This window comes from Vitis riparia, chromosome 14, assembly GCF_004353265.1.
Source record: "Vitis riparia cultivar Riparia Gloire de Montpellier isolate 1030 chromosome 14, EGFV_Vit.rip_1.0, whole genome shotgun sequence".
In the NCBI taxonomy this organism is placed as follows: domain Eukaryota; kingdom Viridiplantae; phylum Streptophyta; class Magnoliopsida; order Vitales; family Vitaceae; genus Vitis; species Vitis riparia.
In genome coordinates, this window is record NC_048444.1 from 1,708,681 (window position 1) to 1,730,355 (window position 21,675).

The 21,675-nt window shown below is 35.4% G+C and overlaps 3 protein-coding genes across 6 annotated transcripts; 2 read left to right on the forward strand and 1 right to left on the reverse strand.

Annotated features, from left to right (window-relative positions):
* Window positions 1-456: 456 nt before the first annotated feature.
* On the forward strand, window positions 457-5,860 carry LOC117931204 (betaine aldehyde dehydrogenase 1, chloroplastic-like). 2 transcript variants are annotated; one of them, XM_034852125.1, is made up of 15 exons: window positions 457-710; window positions 796-932; window positions 1,171-1,269; window positions 1,362-1,486; window positions 2,335-2,427; window positions 2,508-2,631; window positions 2,785-2,850; window positions 2,939-3,005; window positions 3,249-3,325; window positions 3,773-3,886; window positions 4,198-4,275; window positions 4,363-4,514; window positions 4,607-4,667; window positions 5,066-5,172; window positions 5,267-5,860. In XM_034852125.1, the coding sequence occupies exons 1-15, from the start codon at window positions 599-601 to the stop codon at window positions 5,346-5,348; spliced, it is 1,494 nt and encodes a 497-aa protein (XP_034708016.1). In that variant the 5' UTR covers window positions 457-598; the 3' UTR covers window positions 5,349-5,860. The 2 variants fall into 2 exon arrangements, with proteins under 2 accessions (XP_034708016.1, XP_034708015.1); XM_034852124.1 differs by having other exon boundaries at window positions 459-710; window positions 1,171-1,251; window positions 1,338-1,486.
* A 1,381-nt stretch (window positions 5,861-7,241) lies between these two features.
* On the forward strand, window positions 7,242-14,290 carry LOC117929603 (mannose-1-phosphate guanyltransferase alpha-like). The gene is made up of 15 exons (XM_034849938.1): window positions 7,242-7,480; window positions 7,568-7,665; window positions 8,029-8,129; window positions 8,264-8,342; window positions 8,668-8,728; window positions 8,898-8,944; window positions 9,060-9,152; window positions 9,266-9,356; window positions 10,364-10,412; window positions 12,352-12,468; window positions 12,553-12,700; window positions 13,324-13,416; window positions 13,489-13,557; window positions 13,808-13,850; window positions 13,953-14,290. Exons 1-15 carry the CDS (start codon window positions 7,423-7,425, stop codon window positions 14,051-14,053), a joined length of 1,248 nt encoding a protein of 415 aa, XP_034705829.1. The 5' UTR covers window positions 7,242-7,422; the 3' UTR covers window positions 14,054-14,290.
* A 167-nt stretch (window positions 14,291-14,457) lies between these two features.
* Window positions 14,458-21,247, reverse strand: LOC117929602 (alpha-mannosidase 2). Of its 3 annotated transcripts, none has more exons than XM_034849937.1 (5): window positions 21,171-21,247; window positions 20,157-20,807; window positions 19,389-19,538; window positions 18,708-18,740; window positions 14,458-17,584 (listed from the first exon to the last, which is right to left on the reverse strand). In XM_034849937.1, exons 2-5 carry the CDS (start codon window positions 20,685-20,687, stop codon window positions 14,849-14,851), a joined length of 3,450 nt encoding a protein of 1,149 aa, XP_034705828.1. In that variant the 5' UTR covers window positions 20,688-20,807; window positions 21,171-21,247; the 3' UTR covers window positions 14,458-14,848. The 3 variants fall into 3 exon arrangements, with proteins under 3 accessions (XP_034705828.1, XP_034705826.1, XP_034705825.1); XM_034849935.1 differs by having other exon boundaries at window positions 20,157-20,835; window positions 21,171-21,240; XM_034849934.1 differs by lacking the exon at window positions 21,171-21,247 and having other exon boundaries at window positions 20,157-20,857.
* Window positions 21,248-21,675: the final 428 nt, after the last annotated feature.

Here is a 21,675-nt window from a genome sequence, read left to right on the forward strand (position 1 = left end):
CCTTTCTTTGGTATACCTGTTAGCATAGGTTTATCATTAGCCATTTTTAGATATTTTCTTTTTCTTTTTCTCTACAAAATTTGATGTTATGTATGAGTTTGTCATTACCCAGTACTTTAATGGTGAACAAAAGGCCAAAAAATAAAATAAAATTAGTATATAACTTGTGCCTACTTTTTTTATTACTCATACTTCTAAATGCAGGAGTTGTATTCGATGTTTGATACAATGAATTCCAAATCATACACATAACCATCTTCACATTAGTTAACGAGTAACGTGCATATAGAGCTCAAATCCCGTAAATTTAAATTTTTAAAAAAATTGGTTGTTCAATACGGTATTAGGACTTGGTTTGACAGGAGGTCTTCTACCCATCTCCGCAATTTGGATCCTGTAAGCTTAAAACTTTTAAGATATTTCCTTGGTCCCAATGGTTTTGTTCTTAAAGATAAGACCGCAATAGTGGTAGAAAATGGCGATGATTGCAAAATTTGAAAACAAACAAACAGAAGCCAACGTTAAAGGTCCCAGTGCTGTAAAAAGCCTGAGAATGAAGAAAAGCAGAGACCCGTGAGCTCATCAGTGATCACCGACGATGATGGCAGTCCCAATCCCATCCCGTCAACTCTTCATCGACGGAGAGTGGAGAGAGCCACTCTTGAAAAAGAGAATTCCGATCATCAACCCTGCCACGCAAGAAATCATTGGTTTCAACAACACTCCTGTTCAACTTTTTTGTGGTGATAATGAATCTATTTGTTGGTAAAGTTTCATGGGTGTGGCCTGTTTCAGGTGACATCCCAGCAGCTACCGCTGAAGATGTGGATATTGCAGTTGAAGCTGCCCGCAGAGCTTTCTCTAAGCCTGATTCTTGGGCCTCTACTTCTGGTTCTTTTCGTGCCAAGTTCTTGCGGGCCATTGCCGATAAGGTGTTTGATTTTCTCTCTTTCTATAAGATGTTTTTCTCGATCTGTCATTGTTGGGTTTTTCATTATTCCCTTATGACTGCTTTTTCTATTGAACATATACACAATGGATAAGAATGGGAATGGGGGATTGGATCATGGGTGATCCTTACAATTAGATGTAGAACCTGAAAAGACCAAGCTGCAGAGTTTTTCCTCCTTGTTTTAGATGTTGTGAAGTGGCCTTTCAATTTGGATGCAGATATTGGAGAGGAAGATTGAACTGGCCAAATTAGAAGTTGTCGACTGTGGAAAGCCAATTGATGAAGCAATATCTGATATGGTATGTGTACAAAAAAAGGTAGTCTTTTTAACCTAATATTGTTGAACAGCTGATAATTGACTTGTTGGCTTCTTAATATCATTTAGGTTTCTGTTGCTGGGTGTTTCAAGTATTATGCAGAACTTGCAGAAGCTTTAGATGCAAAGCAAAGGATTCCTATCTCTATTCCTATGGAATCATTTAAGACTCATGTTCTTAAAGAGCCAATTGGAGTTGTTGCGCTGATCACTCCTTGGTATTCGTTAATTTCCTTTTCTTTGGTCATCTATTCAGTCTCCTTTTTCTGGATTTATGCTAAATTTAAGCTTTATGTTAGGTGGAAAAAAAAAAAAACATGTTATCATGTTAAATCCCATTCGTTTTTTATTCCTTTAAAACCATACAGTATTGAATGAACTCACTAAGGTTTGTTTCACTTTCAAAGGTCTTGTATTGGACTCTTTAAGTTCGCTATATCCTTGTATGTTTCACTTATATGCTAATTGTTATAAAGTTGCGACATGAATGCATTCCTGGTAAAAAATTTGCTGCCTGTTCTTGTCAGTACTCTGGATCATGATATGGATCTTGTAATTGTAAAGGGAAATCTGATTACTTTATACAGATGATTAATATGGAAATTACTATGATACTTCGGTTTGATTCAGTTGCTAAACATGCATTCGTGTCTATGCGTATCCTTGCATAAATGCTCTTTTCATTCAATTTTCATACTAATAGCTATTTGAAAATTTTCCCAATTTGTGTGCGTGTGTGCACATGCACCTGCTTATATGTATTTAGTTACATAATCATCCTGGACGAGTTCTGTAAGACGCAGTTAGTTTCTGTATTTCTATTTAGGTTCTATTAAACAGCAAGGTTGTTATAAAAGGACTTCCTTTTTGGTTGTTTAACCGGTTCTAGCTTATAAGATTGTGTTTAAATCTTGGTGTTTGTACTTCTAATTCTGGTTAGGCTCTGAGTCGCATAGGTGTAGCCAGTTCCAAGTAATGTTGATTATAGTTGTGTTGGTGCTGGACACTTGTAAATAACAATCTTAATTCCTCATTAACTATGATCCGCATTTTGTGTGTACTGAAGGAACTACCCTCTTTTGATGGCTGCATGGAAAGTTGCTCCTGCTCTGGCTGCTGGCTGTACTGCTATACTGAAGCCATCTGAATTGGCATCTGTGTAAGACTTCTTTCTTTTCATCTTTAATTTTTTATGTATCACCTGTTTCTTTGCAACTCTCATTCTGATTCCAATTTCAGGACTTGTTTGGAGTTAGCTGAAGTTTGTAGAGATGTGGCTCTTCCTCCTGGCGTGCTAAACATTTTGACTGGATTAGGCCCAGAAGCCGGTGCTCCTCTGGCATCTCATCCTCATGTTGATAAGGTTTGGAAGTCCTCCAGTTTTCATCTATTAAAAAATGTATAATTCTTATCATTGCACATCATTTATATCCAGTAGTTTATTGTGGACTTGTGGTAAGCTTTATAAGAATAGACTTCTACCAAAATGGCCACAGTTATGTTGGTTCTCTTTCAGATTGCATTTACTGGAAGCACTGCAACAGGAATCAAAATCATGACAACTGCAGCTCAAACGATCAAGGTATTAGTTTATCATCTACCTGCATCTTTCCTGGAAAGGTTAATGCTATTTTTTCCCCTTCTCATTTATCTTTTATGGGCCCTTGCAGCCTATTTCACTAGAGCTTGGTGGAAAGAGTCCAATTCTTGTGTTTGAGGATGTAGATCTTGATAACGGTAAGTTGCATTTGAAACACAACTCAAAATTTCAGGATCATCAATCCTTCCCAATAAGATGCTAGATGGCTCTTCACAGGAAACAATATGGAATATTACTGATTTTCCATTGGAGACTTAAAAAAGTCTGGCACCTGACTGCTTTCACCATGGAACTTGCAGCATATTTGTTGATCTTGGTGTCTATATTTACTCTTTTCTTTTTCTTTTCTTCTTTTTTTCTTTTTTTGTGATTCTGAACAGCCATAGAATGGACTCTTTATGGTTGCTTTCCAAATAATGGTCAAATCTGCAGTGCAACTTCCCGGCTTCTTGTTCATGTGAGTAAAGAGAACTCAAAAGGTTCCATTATATATTTAGCTTTTTCTTGTGGTCAATCATGCTCACATCAAAATAGCTAAAAAAAGATATGAAGGCAGCAGTTTTGACTATGTTACATCAGTTAATTTGTGATCAGGACTTTATAATTGATTATTTATGCATGCTTTTACCAGCCCTTTTGCTGAAGAATGAATTTTTTGTATTCATGAATCTAGCTTCATGCAGGATCAATACTTCCAACAGAAAGCTCCAAGTCCTTCTAGCATTGGTGCATCCTCTAATGTTTTAGGCATGTAGTCCACAGATTGAGTGGACAGAGAAAATTGCTTCTTAGGATTCTTGTAGATACTGAAATGGAGTTGTCATTTATGCCCACTCTACTTGTTTTTTGGTTTGTTGTCTCTCTCAAGAGTCTGGATCGATAAAACTAACTGGCATCATTTCAGGAAAATATTGCAGCAAAATTCGTGGAAAAACTCATTCAATGGAGTAAAAGCATCAAAATTTCAGATCCACTGGAAGAAGGTTGCAGGCTTGGCGCTATTGTTAGTGAAGGACAGGTATAAATGCTGCTTAATGTTAGCTCTGTCTTTTTCTGTTCTTTACTTTTCTTTTTTTTAATTTTTAAACATCTACAATATCTGTTCTATAACAGCAAGCATTTACAACATACTCAAGATTCTTCCTTTTATGCTTCATCCTGATTTTATTTGGTATAGTAGTATACTGTTATGAATTCAGTCATGAAGTGGCTGTTGAAGTGACTTAAATAAGTTTACAACACTACTGTCCTCTCATCAATCTTGCAAAATTTCTCAGTGAAATTATAATACATTGGACTTGATAATAAGGGTGTTCTCCCATTTTTTAGTATGAGAAGATACTGAATTTTATTTCAACCGCTAAGAGTGAAGGTGCTACCATTCTGTATGGAGGGGTCCGCCCTCAGGTGAAATCCTCCTGCTTATTCTTACCACCATTTCACAGTTATATCACCTTGCATTTGTAGCTGATCCACATGTGTTAGTGATGGCAGCATTTGAAGAAAGGATTCTTTATTGAACCGACCATCATAACAGATGTTAGTACCTCCATGCAAATTTGGAGGGAGGAGGTTTTTGGACCTGTTTTATGTGTCAAAACATTTGCCACTGAAGAAGAAGCCATTCAACTAGCCAATGATACTCAGTAAGTTGCTCCTTCCAAAATTTTTCTTGTTTATCTGTGTCGCCTATGCCTTGGCAGTTCATGGTTGCTTCATTTGCTGTTGGTCTTGACAGTTACGGGTTGGGAGCTGCTGTGGTTTCCAAGGATCTAGAAAGGTGTGAGCGCTTGACCAAGGTAAGATCAAGTTTTTAGTTTTACCTACAGCCAACAGGCCTGAGTGATGGTGAGGAGCTAAAAGTTCATAATAAACTAGTGGGAGTTTGTTGTTGTGTTTACATTTAATTGTCAATTTATTATATCATAGAAAATGTTTTCTTGAAGAAAAATTGCTGTTAACAGAAACCATACTTTAATCTGCCTGAAACACTTGTTTCCAATTATATCTGATCCACCAGCATCAGATGGGTAAGCAGCAATGGACTGCCACATTCTAAAGAGTAAAGAGAATGGGAGATTGTCGTCTACCCTGTTTACATATTACTGAAAACAATTAAAACACTTCCACACAGCATTCAAACACAACATAATATCTACTGCCCCCATACACAAATGTTCTTCATTGTTCTTTACAGGTTCTTCAGGCAGGGGTTGTATGGGTGAACTGCTCTCAACCCTGCTTTGATCAAGCTCCTTGGGGAGGCATTAAGCATAGCGGTATTGGGCGTGAATTAGGGGAATGGTATGACAATTTCCAAGTTTGCAGCTATGTCTATGCTTCACACTAGAATCAGTGTATCATCAATGGTTACTTACCGATAATACTTGATTTGCAGGGGCCTTGAAAACTACTTGACTGTAAAGCAAGTCACACAGTACACCTCTGATAAGCAATGGGGTTGGTATTCTCCTCCATAATGCAATGAAGAATTTGAAACATGTATGGGTACCAGAAAATCAAAGTGATGTGTGTGAGGTAAGCTGAATTTGGAACTACTGAATAAATAAACATGCTGTAGTACTGTACTCAAGCTGTTTGCAGAGTCTGAAAGAAGCAATAGAACTAGATTCCAGGATTTTCATTTTCTTGCCCTGATAAGGATTCTAGTATTGGACCCCTCTGGAAATATGATTCAAAAAGGCATGGGAGATCAATACTTTGGCTTGAAATTTTGCAAATGATGAGTAATAAGATTCAGAAAGCTTGTCATTTTCAGTGTTTTCTCAGCCCAAATTTGAGCTGTGGAAACACTAAGCCCACTTGTATACAAGATGGATGTGGTGGACCAACATCAGGGCATCCCAAACTCAATATTTCAGTTTCTGAGCTGTTTTTAATAGGAATTTGTCACCTAGGCTCGTGTGATGACTCTTTTATGGTGTGACATTGCAAGAAATGTACCGATAAGGCTATGTTTGGTTTTGAGAAACTATTAAGGTGGCATTTGTTTTTTTACTTAATTCTAAATAGAACCTTAATACTCAATAGTATTAAATATTAGGTTGTTTGTTTTTGTAGTATTTTATTTCTATTAAGTATTAAAAAGTAAAAAAAAAAAAAAATAATCAATATGTTATTTTTTTCTATTTAGAAAAAACTACATATTTTGGTTTTTTTTATTTAATAAAAAGTTTATAATAAATCATGAAAAAATAGAAAAACAAATAACCTAAATTCTAAAAACAAATTGTTTTCAGCAAAAAGCCAAAAAAACAAATATCACCTAAGTAAAGAAAAAAAATATTAAGAAAAATGTTTTTCTCATAATTAATTTTATTATGAAAAATATGAAAGAAAATAAAATTAAAATTAACTAAAAATGTATACATTTTATAATTATTCAATCCTTATATAATAAAGGAAAATAAGTGAAATGAGTTTGAATAAATATATAAAAATAATTTATTGATTTTGATTTTTTTTTTCTTAACATTTTTTTTTCGATTTTCCTCCTTATTTTCTTTCCTTTACATTTCTCTCAAAATTTTAGGAATCAAACATAATCTAAGAGTCTATTTGGGAGTTATTCGTTTGAGATGTTTTCTAATATTTGAAAGGAAATTCTATAAAAAAAAATTAAGTGTTTTGGTAAAACCCAAAAAAATCAATTTTAAAATATCACTTTGTTATTACCTAATTACTTTTTAAGCAATAGAAATTAGTCCTTCCTATTAAAGTGAATTGCCAAAAGTGAATTATTATAAATTAAATTAAAAGTATTTTTATGATGATCACCGTAATCTTGATTAATCACTTAATCTAGTTATATTTAAAAAAAATTTAGGTGGTGTTTGGTTTTTTACTTAATTATAAATAGAACTTTAATACTTAATAGTGTTAAGTATTAAATTGTTTATTTTTATAGTATTTTATTTTTATTAAGCATTAAAAAGTAAAGAAAAATTAATATGTTATTTTTTATTCAGTAAAAAATTTATAATAAGTTATGAAAAATAGAAAAATAAATAACCTAAATTTTGAAAACAAATTGTTTTCAAAAAAATTTTAAAAATAAACACCCTTTTAATCTTGATAAAATTTCTTAAAGTAAAAAGTAGATTTAAAATTTTATAATATTTGATTAAAAAAGATAAAATCAAACCCATATTTGGAAAAATAACTTTCATAAATTTTTTATCCTAAGAGGGATGATATAAGATAGGGATTAAAAAATTGTTGAGGGGGTATAAGGTCATTCTCATATGATTAAAAGGAAAAAAAAAAGGAGTAATGCTCATAAGGTATTTCATATGGGTGACCCAGAAATGCAGCCCAGCCCAATCAAAGTTTCCTATTTTCATATATGGGCCCACTTAACTCCAGACGACGTCGTTTTGAGGCCTGACGTCAGTTCCACTCCAGAGTTTCGACTTTCCCACTCAAACAAAACACGAACTCCCTTCGCTGGCCAATCAGATCGCAAACACAGAGTCTGAGTCGAAGACCACGAGAAACTGGGTGTGAGTTGGAAGACCTAGATTTCAATTGAAGATGCAGAGTTCGGAGGAGAAGGTGGTCGCTGTGATCATGGTGGGTGGCCCCACCAAAGGTATCTCCTTCTTCTCTATTGCATTTTTATTTATTTTATTTTTTTTGGAGTTTTGTTTTTGAATAATTGGATTTGATTTTTTTTCAGGGACTCGATTTAGGCCTCTTTCCTTCAATACTTTGAAGCCTCTGTTTCCGCTGGCTGGGCAGCCAATGGTTCACCATCCAATTTCCGCTTGTAAAAGGGTATTTCTTTCTTTTCTTTTTGTTTTTTATTTTTTCTTTTATCAGAATTCCCGTATGGTTGATGAGAAAACGATGGAATATCTAAGCAATTTTGAATTTTGAGTCGTTATATCTAATAGTATGTTCTTTCTTTAGGAAGTTAATAGCTCAGTTAAATAAACAAAGGTGATGTGATCGCATTGTACTGGGTTGAGGTTGAGGTTTTTAACGAGAAGTCTATGATCTAAATTTTTAATTTATTTGATTCTACTGCATTTTTAAAGAAATTAGGCATAGCTTCTAGAGACTACTGAGAGTATATCACACTGATTTCTTACTAAAGAGTTCTCAGAGTGATTCTGATTGTGGATTTCTGTTATGTAGATACCCAATTTGGCACAAATATTTCTAGTTGGGTTCTATGAGGAACGGGAATTGGCATTATATGTTTCTTCAGTCTCTAATGAGCTCAAAGTGCCAATCAGGTAAAGAGTCCATTGATTGGCTCACCATTTCTATATGTGGTTTTATTCTTGTTATATTTCTTGATGTTGATATGAAGCGCAAGACTTACTGTGTTGTATCTTACTGTTGTTCCTTGCTGCATGGCCTGCTTTAGATACCTGAAAGAGGACAAGCCCCATGGTTCTGCTGGTGGACTTTATTACTTCAGAGATGTAATCATGGAAGATGCCCCGGTTTGAATCTGACACTCGTTCTATTTAATTTGTATCGTATAGTTGAACCATAAAGTTTATGTTTTTGAACTTAACAACAAGTCCTCCAAATTATGGTGCCACTCGTCACTGAGTCCTCAAATCAGTATATATTGGAAGCTGAGTTTCTCTAATCCTTGCTGCATTGACTTAATGTGTTCGACTGGTTTGTTTAAAACAAAAAATGGAAAAAGAGCAGGCAAAAAGAAAATTTTGAATGCTTTTTTTTTTTTCTATACAATCAATGTTGAATTGTCAACTCTCTAAATAATTAAATTTGGTGTTGATGATTTGTTTTATTTGGCAGTCACATATCTTTCTGCTGAACTGTGATGTTTGCTGCACTTTTCCACTTCCAGATATGCTAGGTAAGTTTCATACTCTCCATAAACAGCTCAATGCTCAATCCTGTTCATGGACATATTTGATACTTCCTCTAGCCATCATGTCTGTGCTTATAAAACTGGTTTTTCCTTGCAAAATTTTGTTAATTTTGTATGGCTGGTATGCATTGTAATAGTGGCTCCTTATTTGCAGTGGAACATAGAAGGTATGGTGGGATGGGAACAGTGTTAGTAATCAAGGTCAGTTACATACATTAACAGTTTTTTTTTTTTTTGGCTTGTCCATCTTAGAATACAGTCTCCATTGCAAATACTCATTATTCCATGTTTTGCTTAAACTCTTCTCCATGTGCAGGTTTCTGCTGAATCAGCCAACCAGTTTGGCGAGTTGGTTGCTGATCCAATCACAAATGAATTGTTGCATTACATAGAGAAACCTGAAACTTTTGTAAGTAAATGACCAAAGGCTCATTTTTTTAGCAAGTTAATTGGTGCTTGATCACTTAGTTGTTGATTTGGCCCTTTTTTCCTCATAAATCTTATCTTTTTCAACCACCGCAGGTAAGTGATTTAATAAACTGTGGTGTCTATGTCTTTACCCCAGATATTTTTACTGCCATCCAGGGTGTCTCCACTCACCGGGAAGACAGAGGTTGGTTTTCTTCTATAGATGACTTGATTGGTTGGGAGTTATTATGTGCCTTCCATTAGAATCCTGGCTTCTATAAGTTTCATTGATTGTTATACAAAAATACATCCATATGAACTTGTGCCACGAGTTTTGGAAAAGTTGAAATTTGTCATGGAACTTATGTTAGAAGTTGATGCAAAGGTTTTTTTCCTTCTTTTTTCCAAACTCAGAGAATATACTTAATAAGGCAATGCTAGAACACTTCAAGCTAAGAGAATGCATGGTGTGCTATAAGTTCATTAACAAACTTATGTCATTTGCAATTTAGCATGCATCTGCTTTTCAACTGAATGTAAGGAGTGTGAGATTAACTTGGTGATATGATTCAGTGTCTTAATTGCCTTCTACTAATTTGAAATGACATGAAGGTTAGAATATAGTTATCCTTGTGATCTTCCTCTCTTAACAAGTTTTCTTATGAGGTTTTTAGTGAGTAATTATATCAGTAAGGCAGCAGGAGAAGCTTCTGTCATGCAATGTTTTTATACTCAAGACTTCCTGATTCTGTTTGAATATTTGATTGATTGATACTCATGGGAATCTATAGGGCAATAGGTTAAATTCACATGAAATGTCAGAAAGTTAGTTGGCTCTGCTTCTCTCTTTTGTGGTTAAACTATATGACTTCAGGAAGGAAAGCATATTCATGGTTGATGTTTCAATCATTCAGTTATTTGAAGGGTTTGTTCCTCATAGCGGTCCTCAGTTCTAGATAAACTTTTAATACTTTTATATGACAAAAATGGTTAGTGGACTTCTGACTATTAGCTATGCTGCAATAAGCATTCATGTTCTTAAAATCAACTGAATAGTATAAATCCTTCTTCTCGCATAACATATTGTAGCTGTATGTTGGTATACTTAATGCATTCATCAAGTTTGACATGTCCATTGTTTTATTTTGATGTGCAATTTGCAAATAAATTTCCAACCCTTCTGACAGCTGAACTCTATTTTGTCTTTTGCAGCTAGTCTACGTCGTGTGTCTAGCTTTGAAGCTCTCCAATCAGCAACAAGGTATTACTGGTTTCAAACTTTTCAAATAACAATCTCTTTCACTGCTTTGCTTCTGAACTTTCAGGAATGCATAAGAAATGAACACCAAATGCATTGCAGAATTATAAATCATACCAATAATTTTATTTTATTTGTTTTTTCTGTTATGTAGTTGTTGATTTTGCTGGCAAATTCAGTGCCAACACTGGTGGAGCCAGTAAGGGCCTAGGGGACACATGCCGCCCCTCAAAAAACTTATGAAATTAAAGATTTAGAAAATAAAAAATAAAAAGAAAATTAGAAACTTTGCCCCTCCTTAAATATATAAGTTTAATTTTTCAGTTTCAATGATAAATATTGACCCAAAAAAAAAAAAAAAAACTAGTTCTCAAGGGTTTAAATAAAAATATATATAAATTTTAGATAAAATTTAAAAACAAACAAAATATTTTGTAAAATGAAATCTACTTGATATTCTTAGTTTTTATTATTATTATTCTAATTTCATCATATTTTTTTCTTGCACATACATCATCTTAATTTATTTTTCATTCTTTTCATGTATGTAAAAATTTTCATTTTATTATAATTTTTTTAATAAAATTAAATTTTTAGTAATTTCAATTTCGTATTTGAATAAAACAAATTTTTTCATAGTGTGTTCTCTTCACTTTCCATTTCAGATTTCTAAATTTTTAATTTTTCATATTTAATTACATAATAACTTATTTATAACTCAACTATATAACTATATTAAATCATATATCCTATTTAGTTATTTACATGGTAGTTTATGTTTACATTCAGATTTATGATAGATAATTTAAGTAAAAAAAAACTCTTAATTGATTTTATACTTAGTGATTTAAAAAAAAAATCTCAAAATTTATTAGAAGAAGTAATAAATTCTTTTAAAAAATGGGATTTTTTAACTGCAGAAATTGTTAAAATTGTTAAAAAGTTTCTAGTCTGATTTCTTTCTAATTTTTAATTCTTTTGAAATATTTCTTAGATTCTCTTTTTAAATCCAAAAATGTTTACTCATATTTTTTTTGTATTTGGTTGTATTTTGATTACAAACTATAATGCATGTTTTAATCCTTGCCCTCCCTGGTCAATATTTCTGGCTCCGCCACTGAGTGCCAATATCACATATTTTGAGGAACAAGATTTCCGGCCTATTTACAGGATGCAAGACCTTTGACAATTTTATGCTCCTTTTGTTCGGGCATGGAAACAATCTAAAATGTATTCCAACAAAAGATTGGAGATTTCTCTACTTGTGTTCCATGCACCATCAAATAGAATATCAGGATGGCTTGTGCTATGGGTCATGCTCCCAAATTTGAAACCTCAGTATGAATAGGGTCACCAAAATTTGGGTTACTTCTGATAAAATTATTGTGTAGCTTCAATAGCACTTTGTTATAGTCTACAGCTGAGTGATGGAGATTTATACCATTTTCTAAGTATGGCATTGGTCTGACAAAGGTAAACTTCTGTTCAAGACTTGGATGAGTGATCAACACCTTTTTTGAACCATTCCATGATCTCTCAGGGCAATTAATTTAATGCTTGTTTAAGAGTCTTAGATTTGTTAAAGATTTTGGTCTGGCATGAACTTCAGTTGGAATTAGATTTTATTTTTTTTCTTTGGCAAGATTTATGCTCCTTAAGGTTATTTAATTTCTTGACATAGGCATGTATTGCCGAAGCCATGAGTTCATGACACATGCTTGTTTCAATTGGTTTTTGTTGAATTGAATATTTTGGCATCTTACTCTTAACCTGTGGTGCATGATTTCAGCTATACTTATAATGACATGTCTTCCTTTTTTCCTTCACTGAAAGAATAACCCATACGTGACATTAGATTTGCAGAGACTGTTCTTTGCAGACCTATTAATTTTTTAAAACTGTAGTTCCCCAATTTTCATGCTGATGAAACTTCTTTCAACAGGACCCATCCTACAGATTTTGTTAGATTGGATCAAGATATCTTGTCACCTCTTGCTGGAAAGAAGCAATTGTATACATATGAGACCACGGACTTCTGGGAACAGATTAAGACTCCAGGGTAGAGTAATCCTACCAAATGTTCTCATTTCATTTTTATGCCTCATTATCTGTAATCCATCTAAAGTTTTGGTTTACCTCACAGGATGTCTTTGAAATGTTCTTCTTTATATCTTGCCCAATTTCGATACACCAGTCCCCATCTTCTGGCCAGCGGAGATGGTACTAAGAGTGCTACAATTGTTGGTGATGTTTATATTCATCCATCAGCAAAAGTGCACCCAACTGCAAAGGTAATTCCACCTCATCTCCTTCCAATGTATGCATGCACACAGCAGTATTGCTTTCACAACTTTAATGTAAGATTTGATCATCAATTGTCAGCATTGTATACAATGTTAAAAAGAAACAAATTTATAAATGTCCTTATTATAAAGTACCTGAAGTTCATACCTGGAAAGTATCATGGAAATTTAAATTTGTAGTGTTGAAGCTAGTAGGTTTCAATAGTCCACGAGTTCATTCTTATGAATTTTGATGATTTGTTAAAACTTCGTTTATTGATATTATCCTAGTAAGCGTTTTAGGAACCAATGGTAAAACCTCCTTTTTGGGTGTATTTTCTAATAAACCTATTGTATATGCTCTTGTATAGTCATTAAACAAAAGCATTTAAAAATACTAGAAAAAGTATACTCGAACAGAACTTACAGAAATTATCAAAGTAGCATAAGTAACTTGGCCTGTGGCCTAATAAGTACTTGCAGGTAACCAAGAGCATCAAGCTCTAGAAAGGCCTTGACTTAGACAAACAAATTTCAAGAGGCTATAATTCTGGACTTCTGGAGTTATACTTCTTTCTACTGTTTTTTGTATCTTGTTTTCATCTAAATTGTTTGTTTCCATTTTTGTACAGATTGGTCCCAATGTCTCTATTTCAGCAAACGTTCGTATAGGAGCAGGCGTAAGACTTTCAGATTGCATCATTTTAGATGATGTTGAAATCAAGGTATGGAAATCAAGAACTTGTGAAGTATTTATACCTGCATCCTGAAGCTAATACATTTTATTCTCCCAACAGGAAAATGCTGTCGTTATGCATGCTATTGTTGGATGGAAGTCATTTATTGGGAAATGGTCACGTGTCCAGGCAAGTCTAGTGATACAGCTTCTTCATGTTCTAACCCTAACATTCTGTAGGATCACCCAAAGATTACCTTGATGCAATTCATTGCTCAAAATAAAACCTTTTTATTTTGTTCAATTTGAATTTTAACATTGGAAGAAACCCTTTTCCCTTACCCTAGGCCATAATGTACCTAAGTCATAACCTGTGAAACCATGCTTCTCTGCACTCTTCCCTTTACTAGGACTGATCAAACTTTGATTGTCTGGTTCAGGCTGAAGGCGACTACAATGCAAAGCTTGGAATTGCCATAATTGGTATTTGCCATTGTCTTCCCATTTCTCTTTTCTTCACCAAGGCTGAAACTCTAATACACTTGAACAACATTTCTTTATAATTGTTTCATTTCTAAAATGCAGGAGAGTCTGTAACTGTCGAAGATGAAGTGGTTGTGATCAACAGCATTGTTCTCCCAAACAAAACCCTAAATGACAGCGTCCAAGAGGAGATCATTCTGTAGTGACACGGATACTGAAATCCATGAGGCAGCCCAGCGGCAATTTTAGTTTATTGGTTCTTTTGTTTCTTTCCCTTTCCCGGTTTTGTGACATTATATATCATGTGTCGTAGGAGAGCAGAAAACAACTTTGCTGCCAGATGCACCTAATGCCAGCCGATTAATTGCTGGTATACCAATTAAATTTCTGAATAAGAAAAAAAGGAAAATATATATACATATACTTTCTTCTTCGATCCAGACATGATTTTCAAGATGAAATAGAGAGTATGACTGGATTTCTTCCCACAACTTATTATAAATGGATAAGAATCAAATCAACTCTTCATAAATAATGCCGATACGTGCTTAAGTCTTTAGCCACCGCTAGTGCCTGTTAATGTTTGTTTTTGAAGCTAAAAATTATATGCAGAGAATATATACTCAAAACATTATAATGGTATGATGTTTTAGTGTTTTCTGGAAACTACTGACACTGATGCTACAATCCTCCCAACTCCAACAATGACTCACCAAAAAAAAGGGTTTTCCCATCGCTTGATTTAAAGACAGTGGTTGTATATCAAACAAAAAGAAAAAGCGAAGGTCACTGAACCTCAACTATTTGAAGAACTTGTACAACATTCTACTGATAATTATCTTGCTGCTTCAACATATTGTCACTGGCCTGAGGGCGGTAAGCCAATTCCACAATTATTTGATGAGGATTTGAAGAAACAGGGTCTTTTTGGCCACTAACCCCAGCTCACTCAGCCACCATGAGGAAGGGCGATACGATAAGACTGTCGTATACATTTGTTAGGGACGCAGTTCCAATTTGTAAGCCTGTATTTCCATGGGAGAGATAAGCACTGGACCCTCCTGAGCAGCTTCTCCAACCTTTTCACTGTACCCAAGCATCTCTGTGTCCTCATGCAAGAGGTTTAGAGAAGTTGCTCTGGCATTCAACACCGTAAGCCCCTTGAACATGGAGAACAGATTAACAGGCTCGTCGGCTATACGTGTGCATTGTGACCTGCCCTTTCTACAGTAGGAAGAATCCCACTTTCGCCTTTGCAACATCAGAATAAATCTGGGGTCTTCAGGGGGCTGCAGAGGGTATTTTGACGGCCGAGGGACCTTGAAGGTCACAACATGCAGGTCACATGGTAAGGAAGCAGTTAAAGGAGAGAAGGATCTTGAAGGCTGTTGCACCGCTGTTTCCTGTGGTTTCTTGGCAATGAATGCGTGCAAGGGATAGTTCAGATGAGCACCTACACTATGAGAGAGAAGAGAGGGGTCTAGTGGAAGAGGGTTGGAAACTGGATTTGAAGTGGAGGAAATGTTGGATTCCACTAGGATGTGGAAAACTACATTCATCGGACGGTTATCCATTACTCCTTGCCCAAGGCCACGTTCATCATCTCTCAATAAACGGCGGTCAAGCATAATCTCCAACCAACCATTTTTAAGGCTTGCTGCACCCAAGGACTGTCGGGTATGTACAGAAAACCGTTGACCATTGGATCCTTGCATGAATGCCAAAGAAGGCATTGGATAGTAATTCCCCTGCAGAGGAATCTTATCATAGGTTTCCCTCCTGCTCATTTGAAAGCCATTTAGATCAGAGTAAAAGATCCTTTTGTTATCAATGTCTGTCTTGTATCTTACTATCAATTCCTTGTCATTGAAATCCTGACCAATAAGCTCAACATGATATTCCTTCTCAACTACAAATTCCTGTATGCTATTCTTTTCTCCATTATATATGCGGGTGCTGTGAGAGATGGGGGTCTTTTCTACAGTTGTCTTTGGATAAGAAAAAACTTCCTGCATCAGAGGGCCATCAGAAATCACCAGTTGACCACCACTTTTGATAATAGGCTGAGCATCACCAGTGGGCTTGAATAGATAAGCCCCACTTCCCCAACTAGAATACATGCTTATGTCTTCACCCACAACACTTTGCGAACCATCCTTGTGGCTTATTTTCTGCAACAAACCAAGCTTAACATCAAAGGTGAGTGTTTGATGCCGATTTTGGATTTCTGCTGTGTCACCTTCTAACTTTGAGCAAGCATATGGTGCAGGGCAAGGCAAATGATTGGACTTTGTGGCAAATTTAAGTTTTGCTTGTTTGGCTTTCTCACATCCAACATATCCGACAGCAATGTAATATGTTTCCAATCCCATGGCAGGAACAGAAGCTTTCCAATGGACACGATGCCTCCCAGTGAAAATCTTGCTTTTATCATGTTGCCACTCAGGGGAAACTTGGCTTTTAACACATGTCCAGTTGGAAGCCAAAACAGTTACATCTGGCCGATTAACCACAACCATCACAACCTCATTCCTTGTTTGCTCCAATGGATTAAAAAATACCACAGACTGAGCACTTCCTTCTGGAGGGCTAATTGCTCTGTGAGTTGGCTGGATATCATATTTGGATCTTAGCTGTGCTGGCTCAAACTGGGCTGTGGTCTGATCAGATTTTTCATGACGGATTCCAAGCAGTACTTCTATAGCTTTAGACATGAAAATTTGCAAGTCCTGCAAAGATGTATGCATCCGAGTTCCATAATCCTCAACCACATGATCCTTAGCAGTGCCAGTTACCCCATCATGATGCTGGAAAAGAGCTAAGTTTCTTCTTGCTGCAGTCAACTTGTAGGCAAAGCCAGTTGGCAACCTTTCACATTGAGCTCTATGGCAGTGTCCTAGCAATAAAGCTATCAGCATTTCTGTAGCTCGTAATGTCTGCTCCAGCACCCGATCAACAGCCTTGAAGAAAGGTCTTGATACATAATAGCCACTCCAATAGTCATGTTGTCTATCAGCATATGTAAAGAAGTCACCTGAGAGTGAAGGAAAACCTCCAACCTGGCCAGAGCCAATCTCACCAGGACGTGAATAATTTATTCTATCAGCCTCCTCCCGTAGTGTATGGAAATAGTCTTCCAAAGTACCAAACTTGGCTTCTGCATTTAGACTGGGATTAGAATTAATATAATCAAATAACAGCTGGTAATTCCTAAACTGAGCTTCTGCTTCATCGATGCTGATATAACGAAAATCATCTCCCAGAGGAACAAGCAGTGTATTTGTCCGGTATAGTGTTGATTTCTTCTTATATTGATCTAGTAGTTTCAGTGCTCTCTCTTGCACATTTTCCTGGTTGGTCTCTACTGGATGTTGCCCCCATGGACAGAGTTCATACATAAAGCCACGCATTCGAGCAAAGTCAAACTGACAACAGATAGCAGGCTCGGGTCCACAAGTATGTGGAACATCATATGAATAGAAGGGCATCATATGGACAAAAATATCTGTGGATTCCTCAGCATCCCAGCTCTGACGCCATATGTACTCCAAATTCTTGTGCCAAGAAAGCTCTTTCTTCAGCTCATAGTGGGTCCTCTGGATAAGCATGTTTTCAAAGCCCATGCGACGAAGAAGATAAGCCATGGTCGGAGAGTAACCAAATGGATCTATTGCCCAAGAATTTTTAGGAACAACCCCAATGGTGTCCTTTAACCACATATTTCCCTCTGTAATCTGAGATATAAATCAGACAAAGATCAGATGGGGGAATCACCAATGAATTAAGAATTTGAGAGCTGCCTAGGAAACAGATAATACAGACTAGTAACCTCATTGATTGTTGTATGAATTCAATACAATAAACCAATTTAAAACCAAAAAAAAAAAGAGGATATCTGACTTGCACATGAAAGCATCATTTAACCACATACCTGATGCGTGAATGACAGGGTGATAGGATAGAATCTATACAAATTAAGAACTTTCAGAGCTACCCAGGAAATAGATACTAAAAGATCTTAATCTTGTAGATTATCAGCATTAAGTGCTAACAAACAAAAAGAATTCAAAAGAAGATGAGCAAATGAGATTTGACTATAAAGAACAAAAGGGGGCAATTCCCTTGACCATTGAATTTGAACCAGGGAAAATTAGCTCATACGGAACTGTAAGCAGTCTGTTCCCATTGTGCCCAAATGTGAATGTGTGAATGTTTGTAGGTGCATGCATCAGTGTGTATGCAGTCAAAATTGCCTAACATCCTTTAGATCATGCACAAATCCAAATGACTAACTTAAAACACACTATATAATATCATTAACAATTTTTTCTTTTTTGGGTAAGTGAAAGGGTGAACATATAAAAGAACAAGGATGCATATCATTAACATATTTTCAACATAAAGATGAAACAAACAGAGACCTCAACCAAAATAAATCCTAGAACTCCACCAAAGATCACTAAGAAAACATAAGTGCACCAAAACTACATTGATACCTTTCTATCTCGAATTTACAAATTCATTCATAACCATCCTAATGTCCCATGCATCTTCTTATCTAGGATCGCAATTCAGATTCTGCTCCACTCTTCTTATGATATTAACATTTCAACTTACAAGCAGAACAACTGAGTTAGTTACTTATTCCAACAATATGTTGAGGGACTATCAAGCTTAGGAACCTTAAGAAACGTCAATGAATCACATGGACAGCAAATTCAAATTCAATGCCTAATAGTTTTTTGATAGATGGATTTGGCTGTTAAACACAGCCACAAGAATAATGCTGAACAAACAACCAATAAAAAACAAGAAATATGTACTACTAAAAGAGCTGAAATAGAGTGTATGGTATACCTGCTCAATTATGGCAAAATAATGCGAATTAGCCTGCAAAAAGAAAGTGAATCACAGACTTGATGAGTTAGGTTTCTCAGAATGAAATTTTTTTGCAGTTAATTCATATTTCAAGAGCAGTGAAAGCATAGCCTGGAATTAGATTAACAGACTAGTCTTATTTTATAGTTCAATTTTTATCTTTCTGCAAAAGTTTTCTGTCAATAAACACATTTGTTTCCTTGCTTAATTTGATGACTAGAATCAGTGCTAACCAGTAAACTAGTAAACTCAACAACTAAAATTTAGAGGGGAGTTGAGGGGACAATGATTTCCTGGAGAATAGACTGCTCAACCAGAATATAGTGAAATTTTGAACAAGAATTCTTCAAAGCAGTACCATAACTAGCCAAATCCAACCAAAAGATTGGGAATCAAATTTAGTGCAGAAACCAGCCTTGGCATATTACAAACTCATTCCATGCCATACTATGATCTATAGAACTTTCCCATGATCTGATAATGATGAACCAAGAAACAAGCATCTCACTGACGTAAATACAAAGCTTGAAGGAGAAAAAATTGTGGAGAAGTTCAAATAAAACTCAGAACGAAGTTACAAATTTAGCTAGCACAGGAATATCAAGTGTTTTTTAGTAGCAATTGACAGAAAATAAGCTTATAAAGGCCAAAAAGATTTACCTCATCATTCATCACCCATCCACCTCCAACAATTTCTAATTGCCCATTCTTGACCAGATTGGTGAAGGCTTCTTTTCTAGTATCAGAGGCATCCCTCCACCATCTCTCCAGATAAGACATCTCTTCCCATATAAACTTGCGGCGAGCATCCTACACATCCACCCAAAACAATCCTGAGTAACATCAGGCCTCTGTGTACTCTCCAAACAACTTTCTCATAAACAAGCAAAAATTCTACCATTTTTTAAACAGATAAAATCTAATTATTCCTATGTTCCACAAGCCAATGATACAAAACATAAATGATTTATCCATGTTCCCTTCTGCTCCGTGCTCTGTTTGGTTACTCAGAAAAACAAGGAAAGAACATGAGAAATGACAAACTTAACTCCAGTGATCCAAGTAGTTCAATTTAGTGACTTTTTAATGCTTATCAACCTTCTATTTCTCTTCTTCCCATACATTTTCCCAGCAACCAATCCAATTCTAATTTAAAACCAATGTAACAGCAACAAGTTGGCTAATTAACTAAAACAAATCATAGAAAGAAACATAAAAGCTAATAAAAATTCAGTTACAAAGACATCGTAAACCCCAAACCAAAGAGGAAAAAACAATCATAATCATCACTTCACTAAGCTTGTTTCAGGAAAGCTCGTTAAAGACCGGCAACATTCAGCGCAAAATCATCATTTGCTCAATTAATTTCAATCCAACTCAACAAAGACCCAGAAATTGTAAGATCAGAAAATTATACCGAAGACCCACCTTGGAAAGCGTCTCGACGATGGTATCAAGTATATGGCGCGACTGCCGATCGTAGTACTCTTCGACTGTGAGCTTCCAACCCGGATCGTTATGCGAATGCGGCACTACAAAAATCTTCAATTTCTCCGAATCCCACTCGTTCCCTTTGTAATTCACTACCCAACCTTGCTTCCACGGCCCACCATCCTTATCCAAGAACTCGATCTTATCATACAAATCCTTGGTGGTGATATCAACCGCAGCCCCCGAACCCGCGACCTCCGGCGAAATGGGCTTCCTGGGACCCTGTTTTCTGAGCTTGGGCAGGCGAGAGTTGCTTGATTTGAAGGCCAGGGGCTTGGGGACCCCGTATCGGAAGGTGATAAAGAGGAGGAAGATGAGGGAGAGCGAGAGGCCGATTGTGAAAAAGTTGGCCAAGAAGAAGTCCTTGAGGAAGGTCCTCTTGCGAGCCTTTCTGGGTAGCTTGGATTTGGAATTGGAAGAGGGAAGCAAAGAGTGAGCCCATCCTCCACGCCGAGAAGAGAACGCCATTAAAAAACTCAGCTACCTCACTCCAGGATCCAGACCCCAAAAAAGGACCGACTTTGCTTCCAGGGCTTCTTCCAAGTCAAGGTAAACACCCCCTCAACCCCGCTTTTACCTTTCCATTTTCTGCACTCCAACAATCTTCAAATTAAATCTGTGTCCATCATTAAATTTCTCAGGATATGAATATGAAAGTCCACTCTAATGCTTCCTGTTTCCTAATACTAGAAATTTAGAATTTTCTTTTTCTTTTTTTGTTCTTTTTAATTTGCAAATTATAATGCAATATTTTTGGAAAAGATTCCAGCTAAATACGAAAAATACATAATACAAGTTGAGACAAAATGATGAAAATTGGCTTTTGCAGGAAGATTTGTAGGAATCTTTAGAAAATTTTCAAAGGTAAAACCAATCATTAAGAAATGCAGAGTGAATGGTGGATGACAAAATCAATGGAAGAACAAATGACAAGGAATGAAACTTCCTTACCTGATGAAACTTCTTGATGAACAATACCACCACCCCCTTAACAGCAACCAAACAAAATATAAGCGAATGATTATTTTAGTTGCATTCGTTATTAGACCTCATCAAAGAGGGAACCAAAAGAAATGTCTGAAGTTATAGATTCATATTGTCAAGAATCCTTTGGAGTTTAATTATAATTTTAATTTATTTTTTTATTATTTATATCATTAGACTTGATATTATCTTGTATTGCTACTAAATAGGAGGGTTTCCAATCAAAACTACATTCATTTTTTCATTAATTAGATAATTATTTCATAAAATGATATTTTTATTTGGCATGTTAATAACATCAATTAATATTTTTTTTTACAATAAGAAATGTAAAAAATTAAAAATATAGTTAAAACTATAAAAAAAAAAAACTTTAAAGTTAAAAATATAAGTATCGAAAAAGAGCTGGAAATACGATAAGAGTCAATATTTTATTTTTAAATTTTTTAAGTTTTTATTTTAATTATATTTA